This window comes from Ptychodera flava, chromosome 22, assembly GCF_041260155.1.
Source record: "Ptychodera flava strain L36383 chromosome 22, AS_Pfla_20210202, whole genome shotgun sequence".
Taxonomy (NCBI): domain Eukaryota; kingdom Metazoa; phylum Hemichordata; class Enteropneusta; family Ptychoderidae; genus Ptychodera; species Ptychodera flava.
The window spans coordinates 19,524,098-19,543,566 of NC_091949.1; the positions used below are offsets into that span (position 1 = coordinate 19,524,098).

The 19,469-nt window shown below is 38.0% G+C and overlaps 1 protein-coding gene across 1 annotated transcript; it reads left to right on the plus strand.

The window, feature by feature from the left end:
• Window positions 1-17,336: 17,336 nt before the first annotated feature.
• On the plus strand, window positions 17,337-18,255 carry LOC139122367 (interleukin-17C-like). The gene is made up of 2 exons (XM_070687757.1): window positions 17,337-17,491; window positions 17,736-18,255. The coding sequence occupies exons 1-2, from the start codon at window positions 17,456-17,458 to the stop codon at window positions 18,225-18,227; spliced, it is 528 nt and encodes a 175-aa protein (XP_070543858.1). The 5' UTR covers window positions 17,337-17,455; the 3' UTR covers window positions 18,228-18,255.
• The last annotated feature ends 1,214 nt before the right edge of the window (window positions 18,256-19,469 follow it).

Sequence of the window (19,469 nt, forward strand, 5' to 3'; positions counted from 1 at the left end):
TACAATCTAGATTATTGCAGTGTTGACTGTCACCATGACGACTGTTGATAAAGCCCAGGGTAATCCGGTTAAAAGGTCAGCATGTCAACATCCCAGCCAAGACGACCTCAGATCCATGTTGAGCCAGTACACAGACAATGCTCTCTCTTTCGCCACAACGCCAGGCGCCAACAGTCCACCAGCTTCAACAACTTGTCCCGGTGACGACTACAGTTCCGGTGCTCCCCTGGAACTCCGTTCAAACTGTCCCTTCTACTCAGTTGAGGACACCGAAGAGGGACGATATCCGCCCACCTTGCTGCAGGCCGAGTGCTACAAGTGCAATAACTGCCTCGACGACTCCAGGGAGTCAGGCTATCACGTGACATACATGTGCGAGAAACTCGTGCGACAAGTTTGGGTTTTACGTAACAGCAACGTCTGTATCGGAGGTATCTACCAGTACAACGCCGTACAGGTAAAAATACCAGTGGCCTGCACATGCGCAAGAGAAAGAAGATAATGTTTAAAAATGAGGATTTTCAGAATATTTTACGCTGCCTGTAGAACAATCATATTAACCCATGCTTGATTTTGCATGGACGCCTTTCCTTAAGGAGTAGGCAGCGAAGGAGATCGCAAAAAACACAATATTCACAAGCCTTGGGCATTTTTGATGTGAGAGGGCATTTTTCTTTCGTACCAGCCGACGGAAAAGGGGCGGGTGGGCAATATGTGTCGTAAGTGGATGGGCAAATTTTACTCCTTTTTTCAGGAGGTAAACAATCTGAGCCATCTGACCGTGTAGGGGGGTGGGCATGGGAAAGTTTTTCAAATCTTAGTGAAATGGCCAAGAAAAGCTTTCCAGGTTCAAATCTAAACGATTTAAGTATTTTAAGTCGTATTTTTACTTTTTAATTGCATTATATTTATTTCAATTTACTGAGGCATCATGAAATCTATTACACCATTATTTATATCATTATTTAAAACAATTTCCATGTCTACGCACAAATGTGTACAATATACACATGTATATTTTATATATTTATTTAATATGATGCATTTTATCTGAAATATTATACTTTATGAATTTAAAAACGCTTAAGTTAGTTACATTCCTGTCTGTTTCTGGCTACTAAATCACCTTTTACTTGTGTCAAGCTCGGCAATGTTTGAACACCAGATAAGGAATATTCTCTGGTCCTTTTTTATAACCACGCAGGTATACAATGCGTCACTTTATTTGATCAGCTTGCGACTGGTTGTGAACTTGACCTTCACATTACACCAACATACCAGTTTCATCCGGGTCAAACAATGTGTATGTTACGTTTTAAGTGACACTATATTGTAAGTTTTTAAAAACTTCAAATAAAACAGACAGTATTTTCGATGAGAAAATATGTATCGCAATATTTATTGCCCCTAGGGTCACGAAAAATTTCAATGTGGCAGAGTATATTTTTATCCTTGCAATATCTGTAAACCGTCAAAACTCCTTAGCAAATAGTTTTTTTTAATATATAGTCTTTGTAAAGCTAATCCATTGTTCAATTCTTTTCTTATCCACCACTTGTGGGGCTCATTTTAAAGCTCTTGGTGTAAGAAATGTTTTCATTATCTTAGTTTTCCAAAAATCGAAAATTGTATATTCCTCCATAGAGTTAACACAGGGATGGCGGCCATTTTGAATTTTAAATATCGGTCAATATCAGGTTTTGATTTGGTAAGAGAATGGTTTAAAGTTTCACTGAGGAAAGTTTGAGCAGAGGTTTAATTCTCGCATTTTCGAGGCGCATACTACCTTAACAGTAAAGTAAGTAACAATCATATTTTAAAGAATCATATATGTTACTCATGTGTGTCGTTTGTGCACACGATATATTTTAAAGCACAAACGGTATATTTTGCAGCAAACAAAAAATGTTAGAATATTTACGAAGTATTGTATACAAATATTTTATGCACTTGTCATATAATTAAAGGTAGCGTTGCACATATTACAGGGTGGTTTGCTAAAAGTAATAATTTTTTGCAAAGATTCATTCGATTCTCATTTATTTGTTATGACCCAAGGTTCAAATATCGGTTGTATTCACCTCTTAGCATAAGCAATGGTAAATTTGGTGAGAGAGAAGTATTAATTTATTCAAATTTATGCAAATCATCCGATTTCCTGGCTTCTGTTTTTCTCTCCTATGTCCAGCTTTTAAAAAAATTTAACTCCATTCTGGATGACTCAAATTTTGTGAAATGAACATATGACGTTCTTTAATACTATAAAGTTCTTACATTTTGAATAACAGTCATTTCAATTTTGCCTATCATGATTTTGATAACTTTTGGAATGTCAGTCTTTCAACCTCTGCCTACGGCGCGCCAAATGTTTCAAAATATTTATCGTCATAGAGTAAAAATAAACTGTCAAATTTTTCTTTCTAAAAAAGTCTTAAACGTGTATGAATAATAAGAAAAAAGTTCTTTCGTCCATATCATTGCATTTTATTAATGTACCTTTTCATAAAAATAGCATTCATTTGAAAATACGTGTCATTAAATATTTGAATGTGCCTGTACAGATAAAGATGACGTGCAACCGTCTTTCTCGATTGAAATAAAAATTCGATGGAATTACGGAAGAAAATAAAGGGCAGAATGTATGTAATGCTTAATTGTAAAATATTCTTTAAACCGTAATGAGAAGATAAACTTTTCAAAAATTTGGAAATACCACACTCCCATACTTATTGACGTACACATACACGTGTATTAGATATAAAGGTGCAATGAATGCTGATTATAAGGGGAAAAAGAAAAAAAATCAAGCACACACAAAAAATATTGAAATGATTAAAAACAAAACCACAAATAATACTTGCACTACTACCAAAAAACAAAACGAACCACCATCAGGTCTGACTAAAAAAAGAAAGAGAATCACAATTGAAAAGTCGACCGAGATCGCGCCGGCGTTGAGGCTGTAAAGAAACCAAAACGAGGTCAGCTTGGAAAAAAAACCAAAGCGAGGTTACAAAAAAAAAAAAAGAGGTTACCAAAAAAAAAAAAAAAAAAAAAAAAAAAACCTCAGTAGAAAAAAAAAGAGGCCCGTTCGAGAAAAGAAAACAGAGTGGGACACCCCGCAGAAAAAGTCCAACATGAAAATTTAATAATTGTCAACGTCATGATTGTTACTGTGTGTTCCGCTTACAGCTAATCGCCCCGTGGTGAGCGGGGCGATTAGCTGTAGCGGAACACACAGCATCGTACGCAGGGCTAAATGCCAGAGGGTTTTGGATCATCACACTCGGATGTTGGACATGATATTTGGGGTATTTCAGCGATAACTCTCAGCTTCTAGTCTTCAATATCATCTCATGGACGTCTAAGTTACCGACACGTCCCATTCTATATTAAACAGTTACCAGTTTTGGTTAAAAGTGGACAAAACACTCGTGGTGGTTCGTCGGCTGCCAGCGGTCCCCTCGCTCCAATGTACACTCGAGGTGGTAAGCCAGCAGCCGGCGGTCCCGTCGCTAGTACAGTAGGCCTACACGCCGGCAACCAGCGATCCCCTCGCTATAAAGTGTAGGGCCGCCTCTCCCAAATCATAGACAGTCTGTGCCCAAACCCCAACAAAACGATGGCTTGCCGCTAGCCCACGGTTACGTGTGGTTCGATACACAGCGGCCGCCATGTGGGTATGCAAGTAAAATTGCATAGCACGCTGCGGCCTAGTTCTGCATGGCAGGGCTGTGTGTTACCGGCGTGACACGGCCTCCCGTATAACGCCGGTAACACGTACAAAGCCCTGCCATGCAAAGCTAGCAGCGGCCGCTATGTATCGAACCACACACGTATCCCGTGGGTTTATCCTCTAAACGGAGTGTGGCAAAGGCAAAAATACTCGGGTTGAAACACTCCGTTTAAATTCGAGGCAACGTTTTCACTTATACCTGTAGAACGCGAACGCGCCCGCGCCCGACTTGACAAACACTGATCAAGCAGCCGCTATTTCTCTGTACACTGTAGCTCAACACAACCAGCAAAGGGAGTGGTAGGGCTACGGAACCGCAGCAAGGCCGGGCTGTGAGTTGCCGGATACGGCCAGGCCGTATAACACCGGCGTTATACGGCCAGGCGGTATAACGCCGGTAACTCACAGCCCTGCCCTGCCACCCAGAGCTATGTATAGGCTACTGCACAAATATCGTAGCTCCATATATTGGACTGTGTGGATATAAAGATTTCTGCAATGGGGATCGACATGTCGTGTATGTGCCGGTCTAGCCCTGCTAGTATAGTGAGAGTGTCTGGCGTTGCGAAGGCCGGACACTCTCGCCATACTCGTAGTCGTAAGGCTTGTACAGTTGCGTCGCTCGTCTTGTCGAACACGGAAAACGATGGACGTTCTCTCAACACGCGGCAGATTTCTTCAAAACTATTCATTTTATCATGATTTGGGTGATCTTTGAGGATAGACGAGGAATTAGCAAACAACGAGGTGGTTTATTATCATGGTATTTGAACCCGATGTATCGAACCATACGTATAAAACTGTGTAGAAATCATGTAGGCCAAACGGCGATGACAGTGCGGCTCGGTGGAAGGCCTGCAGTGGGCTCCCTGCCATACCGCGCCTAAGGCATCGATATGTTCGCAGTGTTGCTATGAAGGGTCATGGGTTGTACGTCTCGCTCGTGATCTGACCTATGGACTGCCTGAAATCTTGGCTCAGTTAACTTGACTCTCTGGAACTATTCACTGTTAACTTGGACGTTCTTTAGGTGATATTGCCCACTTCATTTCATCAAGTATGCCCCAGCCAAACAGAGCTAGGTTTCAAGATGTCACGTTATCACTGAAATGCTCAATTAATATTTCGTCAAACATTGGAGTATGTGGTGATCGGATTCCCCGCTGTTGGGGATTCATCGATCGAAGGAAACGTGAACCATGAGTTTTTTGAATAAATAAAATAATTGTAATTTAGGGCTTGTTGTTTTTTTTCTGTGGCGAGTGCTCGTTTTTTTCTTTTTTTTTTTCTTTTTTTTTTTTTTTTTTGCTGTGGCGAGTCCTCATTTATTTTTTCTTTCCACAGGCCCACGCGTTTTTTTTTGTATCTATGTTCATGGCATTTTTTATATTTTTCGTTTTTATTTTATTTTATTTTATTTTTTGTAGATGAGATCCACTTTTGTCTAGAGCCATCACTGCCGAATGTTTTCTCCGATTTTCTCTCTTTACTGTCAAAGCGGCTGGTGATTCATATTTTATTTTTGATTATCTATAATCGTTTATTATGAGACGTAGTGCTTTTTAATTTTCTTAAGTACATAAATAATTTTATGTATGCATGGCTTTTTTTGTCTGATTCTTTTACAATTATTTTCTGTATGTGGTTCACGTTTTTATTTTTTGTACTATTTTTTCCGAGTGGTAGTAGTGATTTTTAGTGATTTCTTGTGAATTTTGTGGACGTATCACTGTATAACATATTTTTCTTTTTTCTTTTTGTAAAATCCAGCACTCATTGCACCTTTTTCGCGAACTATTATACGTGTATGTATGTCGATAAATATGGATGTATGACTTTTTCACATCGTTGAAAATTATTTATTTCCTAATTTACGCTTAAAAGATTTTTTCTCAAGTTAAAATGAAGTATTAAATGACATTTCTGTCTTTTGTTTTTTAATTATACTTTTCTTACTTATTTCCTTCCTAATGAGACCGAATTTTTATTTCAATTGAGAAAGACAGTTTATTTTTGCACTGAATCGATAAATATTTTGAAACTTTGGCGCGCCGTACTGTCAGTCTTATAACGATTAAGAATAGAATAGATAATACAAAAAGAATTGTCACTTGTTTCTACATATACTCTACTTTCTAATAAGATATTTAATTTCATAAATTAGTATCAAGTTATTGAATTGAATTATAATTTTTATCATTTATACCAAAATTGAGGTGTTCTACCCCATACATGTACCCTCTTCATCCTGTGAGAAAGCTATTTTACTATAGTAAACTTTAGATTGTCTACATTTTGAAAATATATAGTGTGCGGTGGGTTTTCGTTTCATCTTTGATAAAAAATATTACTTTGGAAAAAGTGTGTTGATTTAATGCAACACTTTCCTAATATATTTCCATATTTACTGAGAGTAGTTTGTATGGCACTTCCATACTCAGGTACTTCCAGAGACTTTCCATTTTGAAAGTGTCGCATGTATTCTTGTAATGTGTAGTCCCGACTGGTCAGCATTTTCAGAATAAAGAGTAACAAATTAGATGCTTCACAGAATCAAATAAATAAAATGCTACAGATATTGTCACCGTATTTACTTTCAGGCAAAGGATTCATGCTTGCAAAATTAAATATAACGCAATCTATGTTATATTAAGTAAAGTGGTTCTTTTTGACAAAGAAAATTATAGTTATTTTTTACTCAAGCAACATACAGAAGTACTGTAAAATATGTCTCTTTTGACGTGGCAATTTGAAAAATCTTGCAATATGCTGAAGCTTGTTGAAATATCAGTTTCAATTAACGATGTTCACAAGAAAATAAAACACCTACAGATGAAATGATTCCTAAGATCCATTACAGAGATATGCTACTGAGTCTTATTCTGCTCTGAAATCACACAGTGAAAAACCTTTGACAATGTGCAACGTCTCAGCATTGTATAGTTTACCTGTTGGCCGCAAGTACATGTAATGGACATTATTTGATCATTTCGAAACAACCAATCGGCTAGTAGTTGTCTTACTTCCAGACACGAACTATCAAAATCTACCAATCGGCGATTTCCTTGCAAGTCGCCGTAATTTTGGTCAAGAAACCTCTGCTACTTCTTCATAGGTAGACAAGTACAATATCCTTTATAAACACCAGGCAGTTTACGATTAGCCCAAATATCTATGTTTCCCATGTGTTTGAATAAATGTCGTACTATTTGGTAAGACAACAAATTGAACGACGACATTACAGAGCTGGCGCTCATTTTTTGAAGTTTTATTTCATCAAAATACAAACAACAAACCTCTTCAAAGCGGTACATCGCAAAATAAATATAACCTTTGCCGTTGGAGAGCATTTGCGCGAGGCTATAACACCGTTGGGTGCGATATTTCACGTTCATGAACTTGAAGGAAACGGTACCTCCTTGTTCTGGTCGTACATACGCAGTGATTGGTCGACGATTCGTCAAAAGTCATAACTATAACGTTAGTTACCACACTCGTGTTAAGAAAGTTGTCAGCAGAAAGGTGTCGACGATCGCCCTCGTATAGGCCGGGACTTCCGCATTCCTCAAATTATTCGACATCATACCTAAGTACACTGGCGGTTATGACCTTGGAGGTCACAGAGGTACTCGGCGCGGTGCGTTCAGTGTACAGTATACCGAGCGCTCGTGGTATGTTTAAGTATTCACACATTCTGACGTTAGGGACAGGTCAGTTTCTTTGCCGGGGGGGGGGCGGTGGATTCATGGGGGGGGGGGTTCACCCTATTTTTGACTTTGGTGATAGGGGGGGTCACCATGTTTTTGAAATGCCCAATAGGGGGGTCAGTGTGTTTTTGAATTTTGACACAAGCTCATCATTGCCTAAAATGCATCGCGTCAGCCACAAATTTCATCATTCAGTTGCATTTTTCGGGCGCGTAACTTTAATAAGCAGAGATATTTTTCAGCACACCCGACTTTAACATATGAGGCACACATATATCAGAGATATCAGTATGTTCAATATTTTTCAGTGTGCTCTTCAAGCGTCTTACTTTAATATATCAGACATTTTTCAGCATGCACTTCCGATGAATGACTTTAATGTGCAATACCTATATATCAGAGATATCAGGATTAGTCCGGGGTCAATTGTCATTCCGTGTGTTTTTAGTGAAGATTTTTGCCAACCTAGCTCATCGATTTACTTAATGGCCAAGTTTTTCAAAAAAATTTGTTGGCATTTTTCTGACAACTCTGAAGGTCATTTCAAGGTCATTTCCTTAAAATCGACAAAAATGGTTTTTTCTTAGCCATGAACAGACTTTATGGCCAGTTTGCAACCATATTACCTTTGGAAACATGCATTTTGATGTGAATTATTCCTTACAAACATTAAAATTGAGGTTTTTTTGAAAAAAAGGTCATTGTATTAAAAATACCTATAGAACTACTTTACCAAAGGTCAATTGTAGGTCAGTATGAAATTTCTTTCCAATTTTCGTAGAAATGCCTTCCATATCTTAAAACATCACAATGATTATCTTGCATACTATTTCAGATTCATAAAACTTATACAACATTCTCAGGAAGTCAGATGTCTAACATTTCCTGTCAAAGGTCAATGACTTTTAATGGCATAATCACTAATATGAAGAAAGTTTTGTTATAAAAGTTATACGATCACACAGCAACTTCAAAACTTTGATAACTCTGCATGAATGACTTTCAAAAAAACAGAAGATTTTCATGCTTAAGTTGTTAATCATTATCAAAATCATCAACAAATGTGTCACTTATAGGAGGTGAACGGTTCGGACAATAATTTTCATCAGCCCCACAGTGACACATTTCCGTACATGTGATGTCATTGCATTCGTCTTGCAAGAGCAGATATTTGTTTTGTATATATTTTGTTTACAAGAATATCTGATCAAATGCACAACAGCTTCAGGAAAAGGAGGAAGCATGCTTACTATGGGTATGTGTTTTCCTCCAGCTTCCATTGTTAGTTTGCTGGAGGTGGCAAGTCGGGCTATGCGATGATATCATTTTCCATATCATTGTTTGATAATGGGCTCTGAAAATTGCTTGGATAAGACTGCCTTTGGTTGGTGTACTTCTTGAAAATGATATTGCTTTTCTCAAAATTTTGGCAGCTTTGAACAGTACTCTTACATTTTCCTCTGTACTTTCCTCAGCAACTCCCTGTATTGCTGCATCTTTAGTAGCATTTAGCAAAGCCAATTCTGGTTCACTGTGTCGTGCAGATTTTCCAAATTCCACACTTTCATGTGATCAGTTATAATTTTCTTTAATTTCCTATTTCCAATTGATGGGTTCACAATTCCATGTTCCTTACGTATTGCCAAATATGAGTCATGTACTTCACCCAGGTTTAAAACTGAACCTTCAGCTAAAGAATTTTCCAACAAGGAAACAATTGATATCTGCAGCAAGCATGGTGGTATTTATCATTACCGACATTTGCAGATCCAGTCTCACACAATGTGTCTGCATTTGTGTTTAAATTTCGCAATACATTTTCAATGTTTTTGGTCCAACATCTTTTGTGATTGATATTTAATGCAGCGGCTTTAGCATCCTTTGGATCTTTTGCACCACTGAGTCTGACTTTCACCAAGTCTGATTTTCCTTGATTTACCGCTTTTTGTAGTTTTTCCCCAGCATTGAATGAAGAAACCTCATGAAGAGGACCAGAAGGAAATATATAGTGTTGACATAAAAAACATGTTTTTGTCGTATGTACTAGCTGATGATCTAGTGAAAGCAACTTTAGGTTCAGATGAACCAGAAATTTACATGGTAGTTGAGAGTAAAGTTTGTGTACAGGGTCGTCCACGAGCTAAACCTATTAATACAGAGCTATCACCTTGCTCTTAAGCTTTTTCATGGCGCAATTTTGCTCACTGGAGTAGACCTTTATGGCAAGTATTTGCAAAGGATTCCGTATGCCAGCTAGAACTACAATCTCGAAGGGAAGAGGAATAATCATCCCCGAGTCTTGAACATATTCTTGGAAAGACATCATAAAAAAATTCACCTCTCTGGTGTACAAACGCCAGCACTGTGTCATATTCAGTGGGATATGTGACACAAACTCACTACTTGCTTCCTGACATATCAGGCATAACGTCCTCTTTTGGGAGGAATGAAATGCTTTTTACTGAAGTTTGACGAAGTTATTTGCATGCAATGTCATGTGAAATATGTATATGTGAAATGCAACCACTAAATGTCAAGATTCGGTGACAATAAAATATCGAGTAAATAGCCTTTGGATAACGGTTTCTGAGAAACTAATAACACTGTATATGACTAATCTCGTCGTTTTTAACCCTAAATAATCTACAGACTTCTAGTGTCTCACAATAAAGGTTCAACCCATTGTTCATGAATCATTTTTCGTACTCAGTATCAATATTTTAACAATGGGTGTCTTGGTTAGTACAGCATTGTGCGTACTGGAGTTATTTTCAAAAGCCACAGGTAATAGCCTATATTTCTCAGCGCAGAGGCTTAGTTTTGATAAATTGCTTCTGCATGTAGCCTATGTTTAGCAACAAGTCTCTAATCTCAGCTATTGTTAGGAAAAAATACAAATCGTTTTATATTACTATGGAGAGAGATGCGAGGAAAAGGGATGACTTCCTCTCACTACAAGCAGAGAGTCCACACTGCTAGCTGCACAGCAATCCTGTCTACACTAGTTTAATTCTGCACAGAGGTCTGGAATTTACAACCTACCAGAGTTGGTAATACTGCGGATGGCTTACGCTGAGATGAACGGAAATTTATGATGTAGTTGTCAAGCACAGTGCATGTCAAAAACCGATCTGTGTCATTATTGAACACAGTGCATGGAAAAAGATGTACAACTGCAATACAAGCAAATCCTTGTAATTGCATATAAATTCATATAAAATGGTAAAAAAAACAAAAACAATAAGGTTTTTAAAATCTATTATGAGCTGTGAAGTTCCCTTCCATCACTGAAGGTATTATAAAATAATTTGGTCAATGAGTATAGCCATTTTGTACGCACTACAATGCTTAATCAATGGAATTTGTGGAGTAACGAATGACCTTGAATTTGACCTTGACAAAGTGGAAAGAAAAAATGCCAACAATGTTTTTTGGACTCTCCAGATATAAAGGAACAAAATGATATATGTTGACAAGAGTCTTCACGAAATGCACACGGAAGCCGAAATCACGACAAGTGACCCCGGACTAGTAGTTGATGTTTCATATTTTTCGCTGCGCCCTCCGGGCGCCATACTTTAATAAATCAGAGATTTATGTCAGAGATATCTTGATGTTTGCTAAGTGAAAGTGTACCATTATGAAATCGACAGTTCATATGGTAAGCATGACAAATTCCTGATACTTTTCTGTAATCTCTATGAGAATTCAGTATGAGAAAGCAACATGCACAAATATTTCACAATATAATATATATTTGATACAGTGACTTATTTTAGAGATAGAAAAATGACAAGATATCTTTCGTTCTCATTGATGCAACTATTTTCCTTTGCGTCTCAGGTTTTCTCTAAAAAGATGCTTTTTATGACTAAAATAACAGTTAAAAAAAGGCAGTTTTCGTTGTTATTAGCTGTGCTTTTATGGTTTTAATGTTACATGAAAAGGTCCTCTCAGACACTGCACACATCAGATTTTGCTATAAAATAGCTCTCTATGGCTTCTCAGGAGATTTAATAGGATGGCTGGATTAATGGGGGGTCACCCTGTTATTGACTTTGGTGATAGGGGGGTCACCCATCAAAGTTTTGGATTTACTGCTTTTTCCTCTCTAATATCAATGATTGACATCCATTTCTGTACAACAGTTCAGGACATCTGGTTAAGCATAGAAAGTGTAAAATACATTCACAGCTCATTCAAAATGTACTGTATTCAAACTTTAAAATTGACTCTTTGAAATTCCTATCTTACAACTGACATGTCAACAATTTCATTCAAACACAGAATGACTGTTGAAAATAAATATATATAAAATATAAAATATAAAATAAATTATATATATATATTTATTATACACCTACTGCCGTAACCTATGGGAGTTTTACCGTCCAATAACTTTCCGTATTTTCTATATTACGCGGAGTCCCGAATACGGGAGACGCGCGACACCCCTGTTTGGGGTTTGTACCAATTTTATTTCAACAATCGCGCGCGTTCCACTCATATCGCGCGTGCCGCATCCCTCAACATTTACCATAGAATTAGCTTATACGGACGATTATTGGAGGGAGGTGTATAATAATAGGGTTATACACAAAATACGGCCCTGTATGGACGAGGGCTCAGTGAGTGACGTATTGGACTCGCCTTCGGCTCGTCCAATACGTCACTCACTTAGCCCTCGTCCATACAGGGCCGTATTTTGTGAATAACCCTAATATATATATATATATATATATATATATATATATAATTCATATCCACCTTTTGTTTTACCGTTGTCGCGCGGAGGGGGGGTCACCCTGTTTTCGAAATTTGGAATAGGGGTGGGGGGTCAGTCACTTTTTGACGTCGGCAAAAAATAATCCACCAGCCCCCCCCCCCCCGGCCGAAGAAACTGACCAGTCCCTTACGCCTCACTCGTAATCCCTTCAACTTGGAAGGAGTCATCTTGAAAACTGTGGAGAAAAACATAACTTATTGCAAAGTTATTGTTTTAAATAATCGTAGCCATTTTGAATTTCAGTTTCCAGGATAAACGTCGATGTAATTTTGTTCTGTGCAATCTGAAAGTTTGCACGGTTGTCACCAGGTTTTGTTGTCAGAGAGTCTAATTTACACTTTCCTTGGGCAAAATGAGGGTAAAACTTAAAAACTTTCAAAGTTCGAAGTTGATCTTACTTTAAAAAAACAGTCATGCGACAGACGCACTGATGTCGTCGCCTTTATGGAATTGGCTCCAAATTAGTTGCAAAAAAAGCCAACCGTCAATAAGAGTGTAAAATTTGAATGTACGTTGAATAATAATTTCAAAGGCGCATTTACCTCGGTGAGGGGAAGTCTACTTTCACTGATATTTTGTTCGCAGTAGCCTAGGCTTCTGAGCCGTACTAAGCAGGGTCATGTTTCAACAGTTCAGGGACAGTGGGAGTATTTAAAAATATACGCGTTCGGAAAGATCAAGTGTTTATGGTGATTGTGTTGTTTGTGTACGGTCAGTGAATACATCGATCCGGATGTAGGGTATCAGAGAATACCGGCCTTAAAGCATTCGATTTTTTCCTAGTATATAGTACAAACAACAAAAACACAATGCATTTTGCGCTTTTAACGTATATGGGACGCCTTCAACCCGTGCAATAACGCAGCCATGCCTTTTTGCTGTTTGTTCATGGATATGATAATTCCATGATAAACTCACTGATTGTAACAGGCTTACGGTCGTATTTCTTGCACCTTGATATTCGTAATCTTCAGACTTAAAACGTCATGGCACTGACAGCGTACAAACACCTTATGAGTATTTTATTACACTTTCCCGACGCAAACGCCAATCTAATTTTGTTCTGTATATGTGCAAGAGTAATTGAATAACTCGGTTGTTGAGTTAAAAGCTATCAAACATTTCGCAATAACCGGAAAGCAGTTCAGACGGGCTTACCGTCGGTATTGCCCGCAACAACTTGAACAAGTGTGTTGTACACAGCGCAGTTCACATCTAAACACGTGTAATAAAAATAACGTAAACGAAAAAAAAGTCATACTATCGAAACTCGTCCCTTGACATAATGGCTGTCCCTCGGCTATATTACAAAGATTAACTATAACTAGGTATAAGAAAGAACGAAGTTGTCTGACGGAAATATGAATTACATTGTTTAGCCGTGTACGTTAATTTCAATCTAAAGATAAACAATAACACGATTGGAACTCATTTGGGATAACTGAATGGTGAAGAATGCCGATTTAATCTACAAATGTAATCTCATCTGCTTTTCTTTTTACATTACACACTTGCTTTGATGAGTAATTTGCAATATTGCAACATTCAGCTATATGGCACCTAACACTTTTGAGAAATTTGAAAATATGAAAATCCAATCATCCCATTAGTTCCAATCGTGTTCAATGTATAGTGGATGCCAAGTGATAGGATTTCGATAGAACGTTTGTTCCATGCTACACAAGCGTGCCTGGTTTTGTGATATAACAGGCCAAACTTCGACCCTTTGCTATCATGATTGTGTAATCATGAACGATCGCAGCACCTGATTAGTACAGTTTTGGCCACACCATATGTTGAATCCTGTAATCCAACTTATAGGGGTTTCCGTAACGTCATTTAATGAGAACGAGCTGTCCAATGTTGTATTCTGGGTGACTCATTCCAGTTCAGATGATGACGTATACACCAATAACGATTTTGTCTTGAAAGGTCGCGGAAATGTCGCAGTGCTTCAGACACCATTCTAAGATGAAGTGACTAACGTCATATTGGCCTTTGTCCACCGCAGGCATTATTTATTTGTTTGTTTTTAGTTTCCTTGGTGACTGACCAAGATTCTCAGAAATTTCGTACAATTACGCACAAAAGATAACTTGCCAAGATAACAAACACTATTTCATTTGATAAATGTGAATTTTTCCGCGACGGTTAAAAATCATCCCAATCTCTGCCTTGATGTCCAAACCACTTTAATTGTTTGGTGGGAAATTTATGTAAATTGCCGGTGACTTTAAAGGATGCGTACATTTAACACACTGTAAATGTAGATATTTTTTTCATTATTGCATAAGAGAACGACATCTTGGAAAAGGTATATTTTTCACGATAGAAAAGTGTTCGTTCAAGGACGATGGTCTAGCCGAGCTTATTGCAAGGATATTTTTCAATACATAATCTGATAAACTCAAGTACAAGGCGACTTTTGATATCTTTCTGATATCTTTGTGCCGCCTTTAATATATAATCTCTCGTTCTGATACCAAAATCATGGCGAAATGACATAGTTACTGTTGACGATTGAATTTCAGTGTGGACTGGAATTGCTTTGTATACGAATAAACTGACTGTGTATTTCTAAATACTGAATCGTGTTGACAAGCTATAATTGCAGTTACAGATATTACTATTTCGTTATTTTTCACGACATTATGGCTAGAGTCGCTTGACGAGTTCTGCATGGGCTAGAAAGACACAAGTCGAGTTTATAGCCGAGTTATTGCTGTTATATTAAATTAACAATTGTGTTTCTGGAGATATAGGTTGAGATAAGTCGCATGCGTAGTAGGCAACGACATGATGAAGCAGACAACAAAAAATGACAATTCTGGTCTGTCGAATCGTATTCGAAGGAGTTCAATAGGACAGTTCTACAAAACAATTTCAAAGGTTTACGCTGCTTTCTAAATTATCTACATAATTCTGTCACTGTTCTTTTCTCATAAGAATTTTCCCTGCCATCTTACACCCGTTAATTGCTTCGGTATAAACATCATATTGAGCGTTCCGTATAGTCGGCGTGAGCTCTCGTCAAATCCGAACGCCAAATTTGCGTACCGGACACCGTGACGTATAGTAATTTGTATTTCAAAGTATTTTAACAAGAAAAAGAAGAAAGTCTACCTGTTCCGTAGAACAAAATAATGAATCATAATCAATGAGTCCATGAAGTTCGTATGATTGCGGAAGAGCTTCCTACAGGAAGTACCTTACCTTGGGGAGGAAGAAAGAGATATGTGACTAAGGATTGTCCAGGGCGTTAACTAGTGCGATTGAGTGTCGAGAGGACCAGGATCTAAAAGTGTGTGTACCTGCCAGGTTCGGAGGTTCGTCACTATTCGTCACAGAAGTGTGTTTTACCGACCTGTTTATTACTTAAACATGGATCCATTTTCAGCCGCAGTTGTCCGACAAACTATTTCAAAGTTGAAGCAAGGGCAAACGTCTCTGGGACAAAAACTCACCGATATCCGATTTTTTTCTCAAAAAACCCTATACAACAATAATGATGTTAAGCCTAGTAGTTTTGTCGGTGTTTTCTTTGATTTCACAATTCAAAATCTTAACCCTGCTTTCAAGCAGAGTGGAAGGTCTGTTGTCATAGATGAATCGTTTATAAACTGCCAAACAGTAGAGCAAAATATTACTGACGAACCACACGTGCCTGAACATCGTTGCTTGCGTTTAACGAAAACATAAATATTTTTGTTTGATATGATTCGATGTTATTCTGTCGAGGGTGACAGAATTTGGTGCAGTCGGTTTCAACAACAGCAAATATCATGATATACTACCTGCGATATGAACTTACAAGAAGCTATCAGGCATTCTCAAATCACTTGTGCAAACTACGTATACAGACATCTAGGGTGCAACCTAGAGATCTCCATGGATACATTTAAGACTTGTTATAGTGACCGTGGAATTCGAGTCATTTGTGTTTCTCGCAGAAATGTGCGATTTTGAAGTCAGGTTGCTCACAATTTATGCCCTGACTTGTTACGAAGAATTGGCACCGACTTAGCAGTTATACAAACACGGATCAAAGGGATAAATTGATCTCATTCAGCCATCCTCGTTCCTAAATCACGTTGCCATCGTTCGATATTTCGATTCTCAATTTTTTTTCTGATCTACCACTTATGAGGGCTCATTTTAAAGCTCTCAGAGTAGGAACAAATTTCACAGTCTTAGTTTTTCGAAATCAAAAATTTTGCTTCCCCGATAGAGTTAACATAGGGATGGCAGCCATTTATAACATCAAATACTGGTAAATGTTGGTAATTTGTATCTCTAGTACCTAACTTTGCACGTCGCTGATCACTGATATTTATTCTTGATTTGGCAAGAGAATGGTTTAAAGTTTCATTGAGGAAAGTTTGAGCAAATGTTTAAGTCTTTCACTCAGGCTTTTGTGTATACTACCTTAAGAACATTTTAAGTGTTAAGTTTTGATATAGGCCATATTTAGGGAAATAACATTGAAAACATTCACTGTCATTAACGAAACGGATACCCTAATAAAGTTTCAAAATGCGAGGTATACCTTTTTGCCGTCAGCTATAACAAGACTTTCCTCCTCGTATGATTTCCGTGGACGAAACTCTTCAATTTAGATGAATTTATGGTTCGCGATATATCTGTCTGTCTTGTTCTACATGACGAGGGAATGAACAAATATATAGAGCAAATACAGAAAGGTAAGGGCGTTTCTTTGATGACGGTATTTTCATGCCCCAGCTGTCAAGTTCAAATGTGGAGCAAGTGACCTTCGCCGTTTGATATGCGTGTCGTGATAAAAGATATACAATATGGCGCCAATCTACCTTTTCATGATTTGTTGTTGTTTGTTGCTGTTGGTTTCTGATATCATGTGTTGTTTACCTTGGATACGGACGCTGTTATGATTTTGTCACATCCACCTAATTGACTGAGCTAATTGAGCTTCCTGCCGAGTATCCCCTCGCGGGGGGAAGTCCCGAAATTATCGCCAACGAGTCATTTTACTTTTTTGTAGAGGTGGGCATGCGCAGACGGACGTCTTCGGAACCAGTTTAATGGTAGGACTTCTCTATAAATAAGACGTTTTACACCTTGATCAGTTCAGACAACCGAACCAGCAAAGAAAGAGGAGCTGACTTGTGTGATATCAAGACATAAAAGGCGATCACTCTCTTAAAAAACTCTGATCGAGATCTGAAGCAGGCAGAAGACATCCACCACAGAATGTTCGGCATGCCAACAACACAGAAATTTCTTTCTGTAAGTTTTGTTTTAGTTTTCCATCCTCTCGCACAGAAAAAGCCCGTATTCTCTATCAGAGACATCGTTATTTCTGTTCATTTAGTCTGACATATATAGAAAAGCAAAAAAATACAACTCATGAGCAAATAATTCGCATTAAAAATATTAATCATTAATTTGTATCTTACAACTTAATCGGACCAACACGGTAAAATACGAGGTTCTGACTTTTATTTCTTTTTTATGCCTCCTTACAATCCAGATTGTCGCAGTGTTAACTGTCACCATGACGATTGTCGATAAAGCCCAGGGTAATCCGGTCAAAAGGTCAGCATGTCAACATCCCAGCCAAGACGACCTCAGATCCATGTTGAGCCAGTACACAGACAATGCTCTCTCTTTCGCCACAACGCCAGGCGCCAACAGTCCACCAGCTTCAACAACCTGTCCCGGTGACGACTACAGTTCAGGTGCTCCCCTGGAACTCCGTTCAAACTGTCCCTTCTACTCAGTTGAGGACACCGAAGAGGGACGATATCCGCCCACCTTGCTGCAGGCCGAGTGCTACCAGTGCAATAACTGCCTCGACGACTCCAGGGAGTCTGGCTATCACGTGACATACATGTGCGAGAAACTCGTGCGGCAAGTTTGGGTTTTACGTAACAGCAACGTCTGTATCGGAGGTATCTACCAGTACAACGCCGTACAGGTAAAAATACCAGTGGCCTGCACATGCGCAAGAGAAAGAAGATAATGTTTCAAAATGAGGTTTTCAGAATATTTTACGCTGCCTGTAGAACAATCATATTAGGATGCCTTTCCTTAAGGAGCAAGCTGCGAAGCTGATCGCAAAACACATCATTCGCAAGGGCATTTTTGAATCGAGAGGGCATTTTTCATTCGTACCAGTCGACGGAAAAGGGGCGGGTGGGCAATATGTGTCGTCAGCGGATGGGAAAATTTTACTCCTTTGTTCAGTAGCTAAATAATCTGAGCCATCTGACCCCAGTGAGGGGAGGGGGGCATGGGAAAGTTTTCACCTTAGTGAAATGGCCAAGAAAAGCTTTCCAGGTCCAAATCTAAACGATTAAATACTTTAAGGTCGTATTTTACTTTTAATAATGGATTGCATAATATTTATTTCAATTTACTGAGACCTCATGAAATCTATTTTATTTATATCAAAACAATTTACATGTCTTCGCACAAATGTGTACCCTTTGCATATGTATATTTTATATTTTTTTAATATAATACATTTTATTTGAAATCTTATACTTAATGTATTTAAATCACCGTTTACTTGTGTCAAGCTTAGCAATATTTGAACACCAGATAAGGAATATTCTCTGGTCCTTTTTTATAACCACGCAGGTATACCATGCGTCACTTTATTTGATCAGGTTGCGACTGGTTGTGAACTTGAACTTCGCCAATATACCAGTTTCATCAGGGTCCAATGTGTATGTTACGTTTTAAGTGACATTATATTGTAAGTTTTTGAAAACTTCAAATGAAATAGACAGTATTGTCGATTAGAAAATATGTACTGCAATATTTATTGCCCCTAGGGTCACGAAAAATTTCAATGTGGCAGAGTATATTTTTATCCTTGCAATATCTGTAAACCGTCAAAAAGTTCTTAGGAGATATTTATTTTTTATATATAGTCTTTCTAAAATTATTCCATTGTTTTAAGGTAGAACGTGCCTCAGGGAGTGATATTTCAGACTTTCAAATTTTATGAGTTCTTTTCTGATCTACAACTTGTGGGGCTAATTTTAAAGCTCTTGGTGTAAGAAAAGTTCTCATGCACCGTCTTAGTTTTTCAAAAATCGAAATTGCATTGTCCTCAATAGAGTTAACACAGGGATGGCGGTCATTTGAATTTCAAATATCGGTAAATCTTTGGTTCGATTTGGGAAGAGAATTTTCAAAAGTTCATTCACGAAAGTAAGAATATTTACCAAGCATTGTATACAAATATTTTTATGCA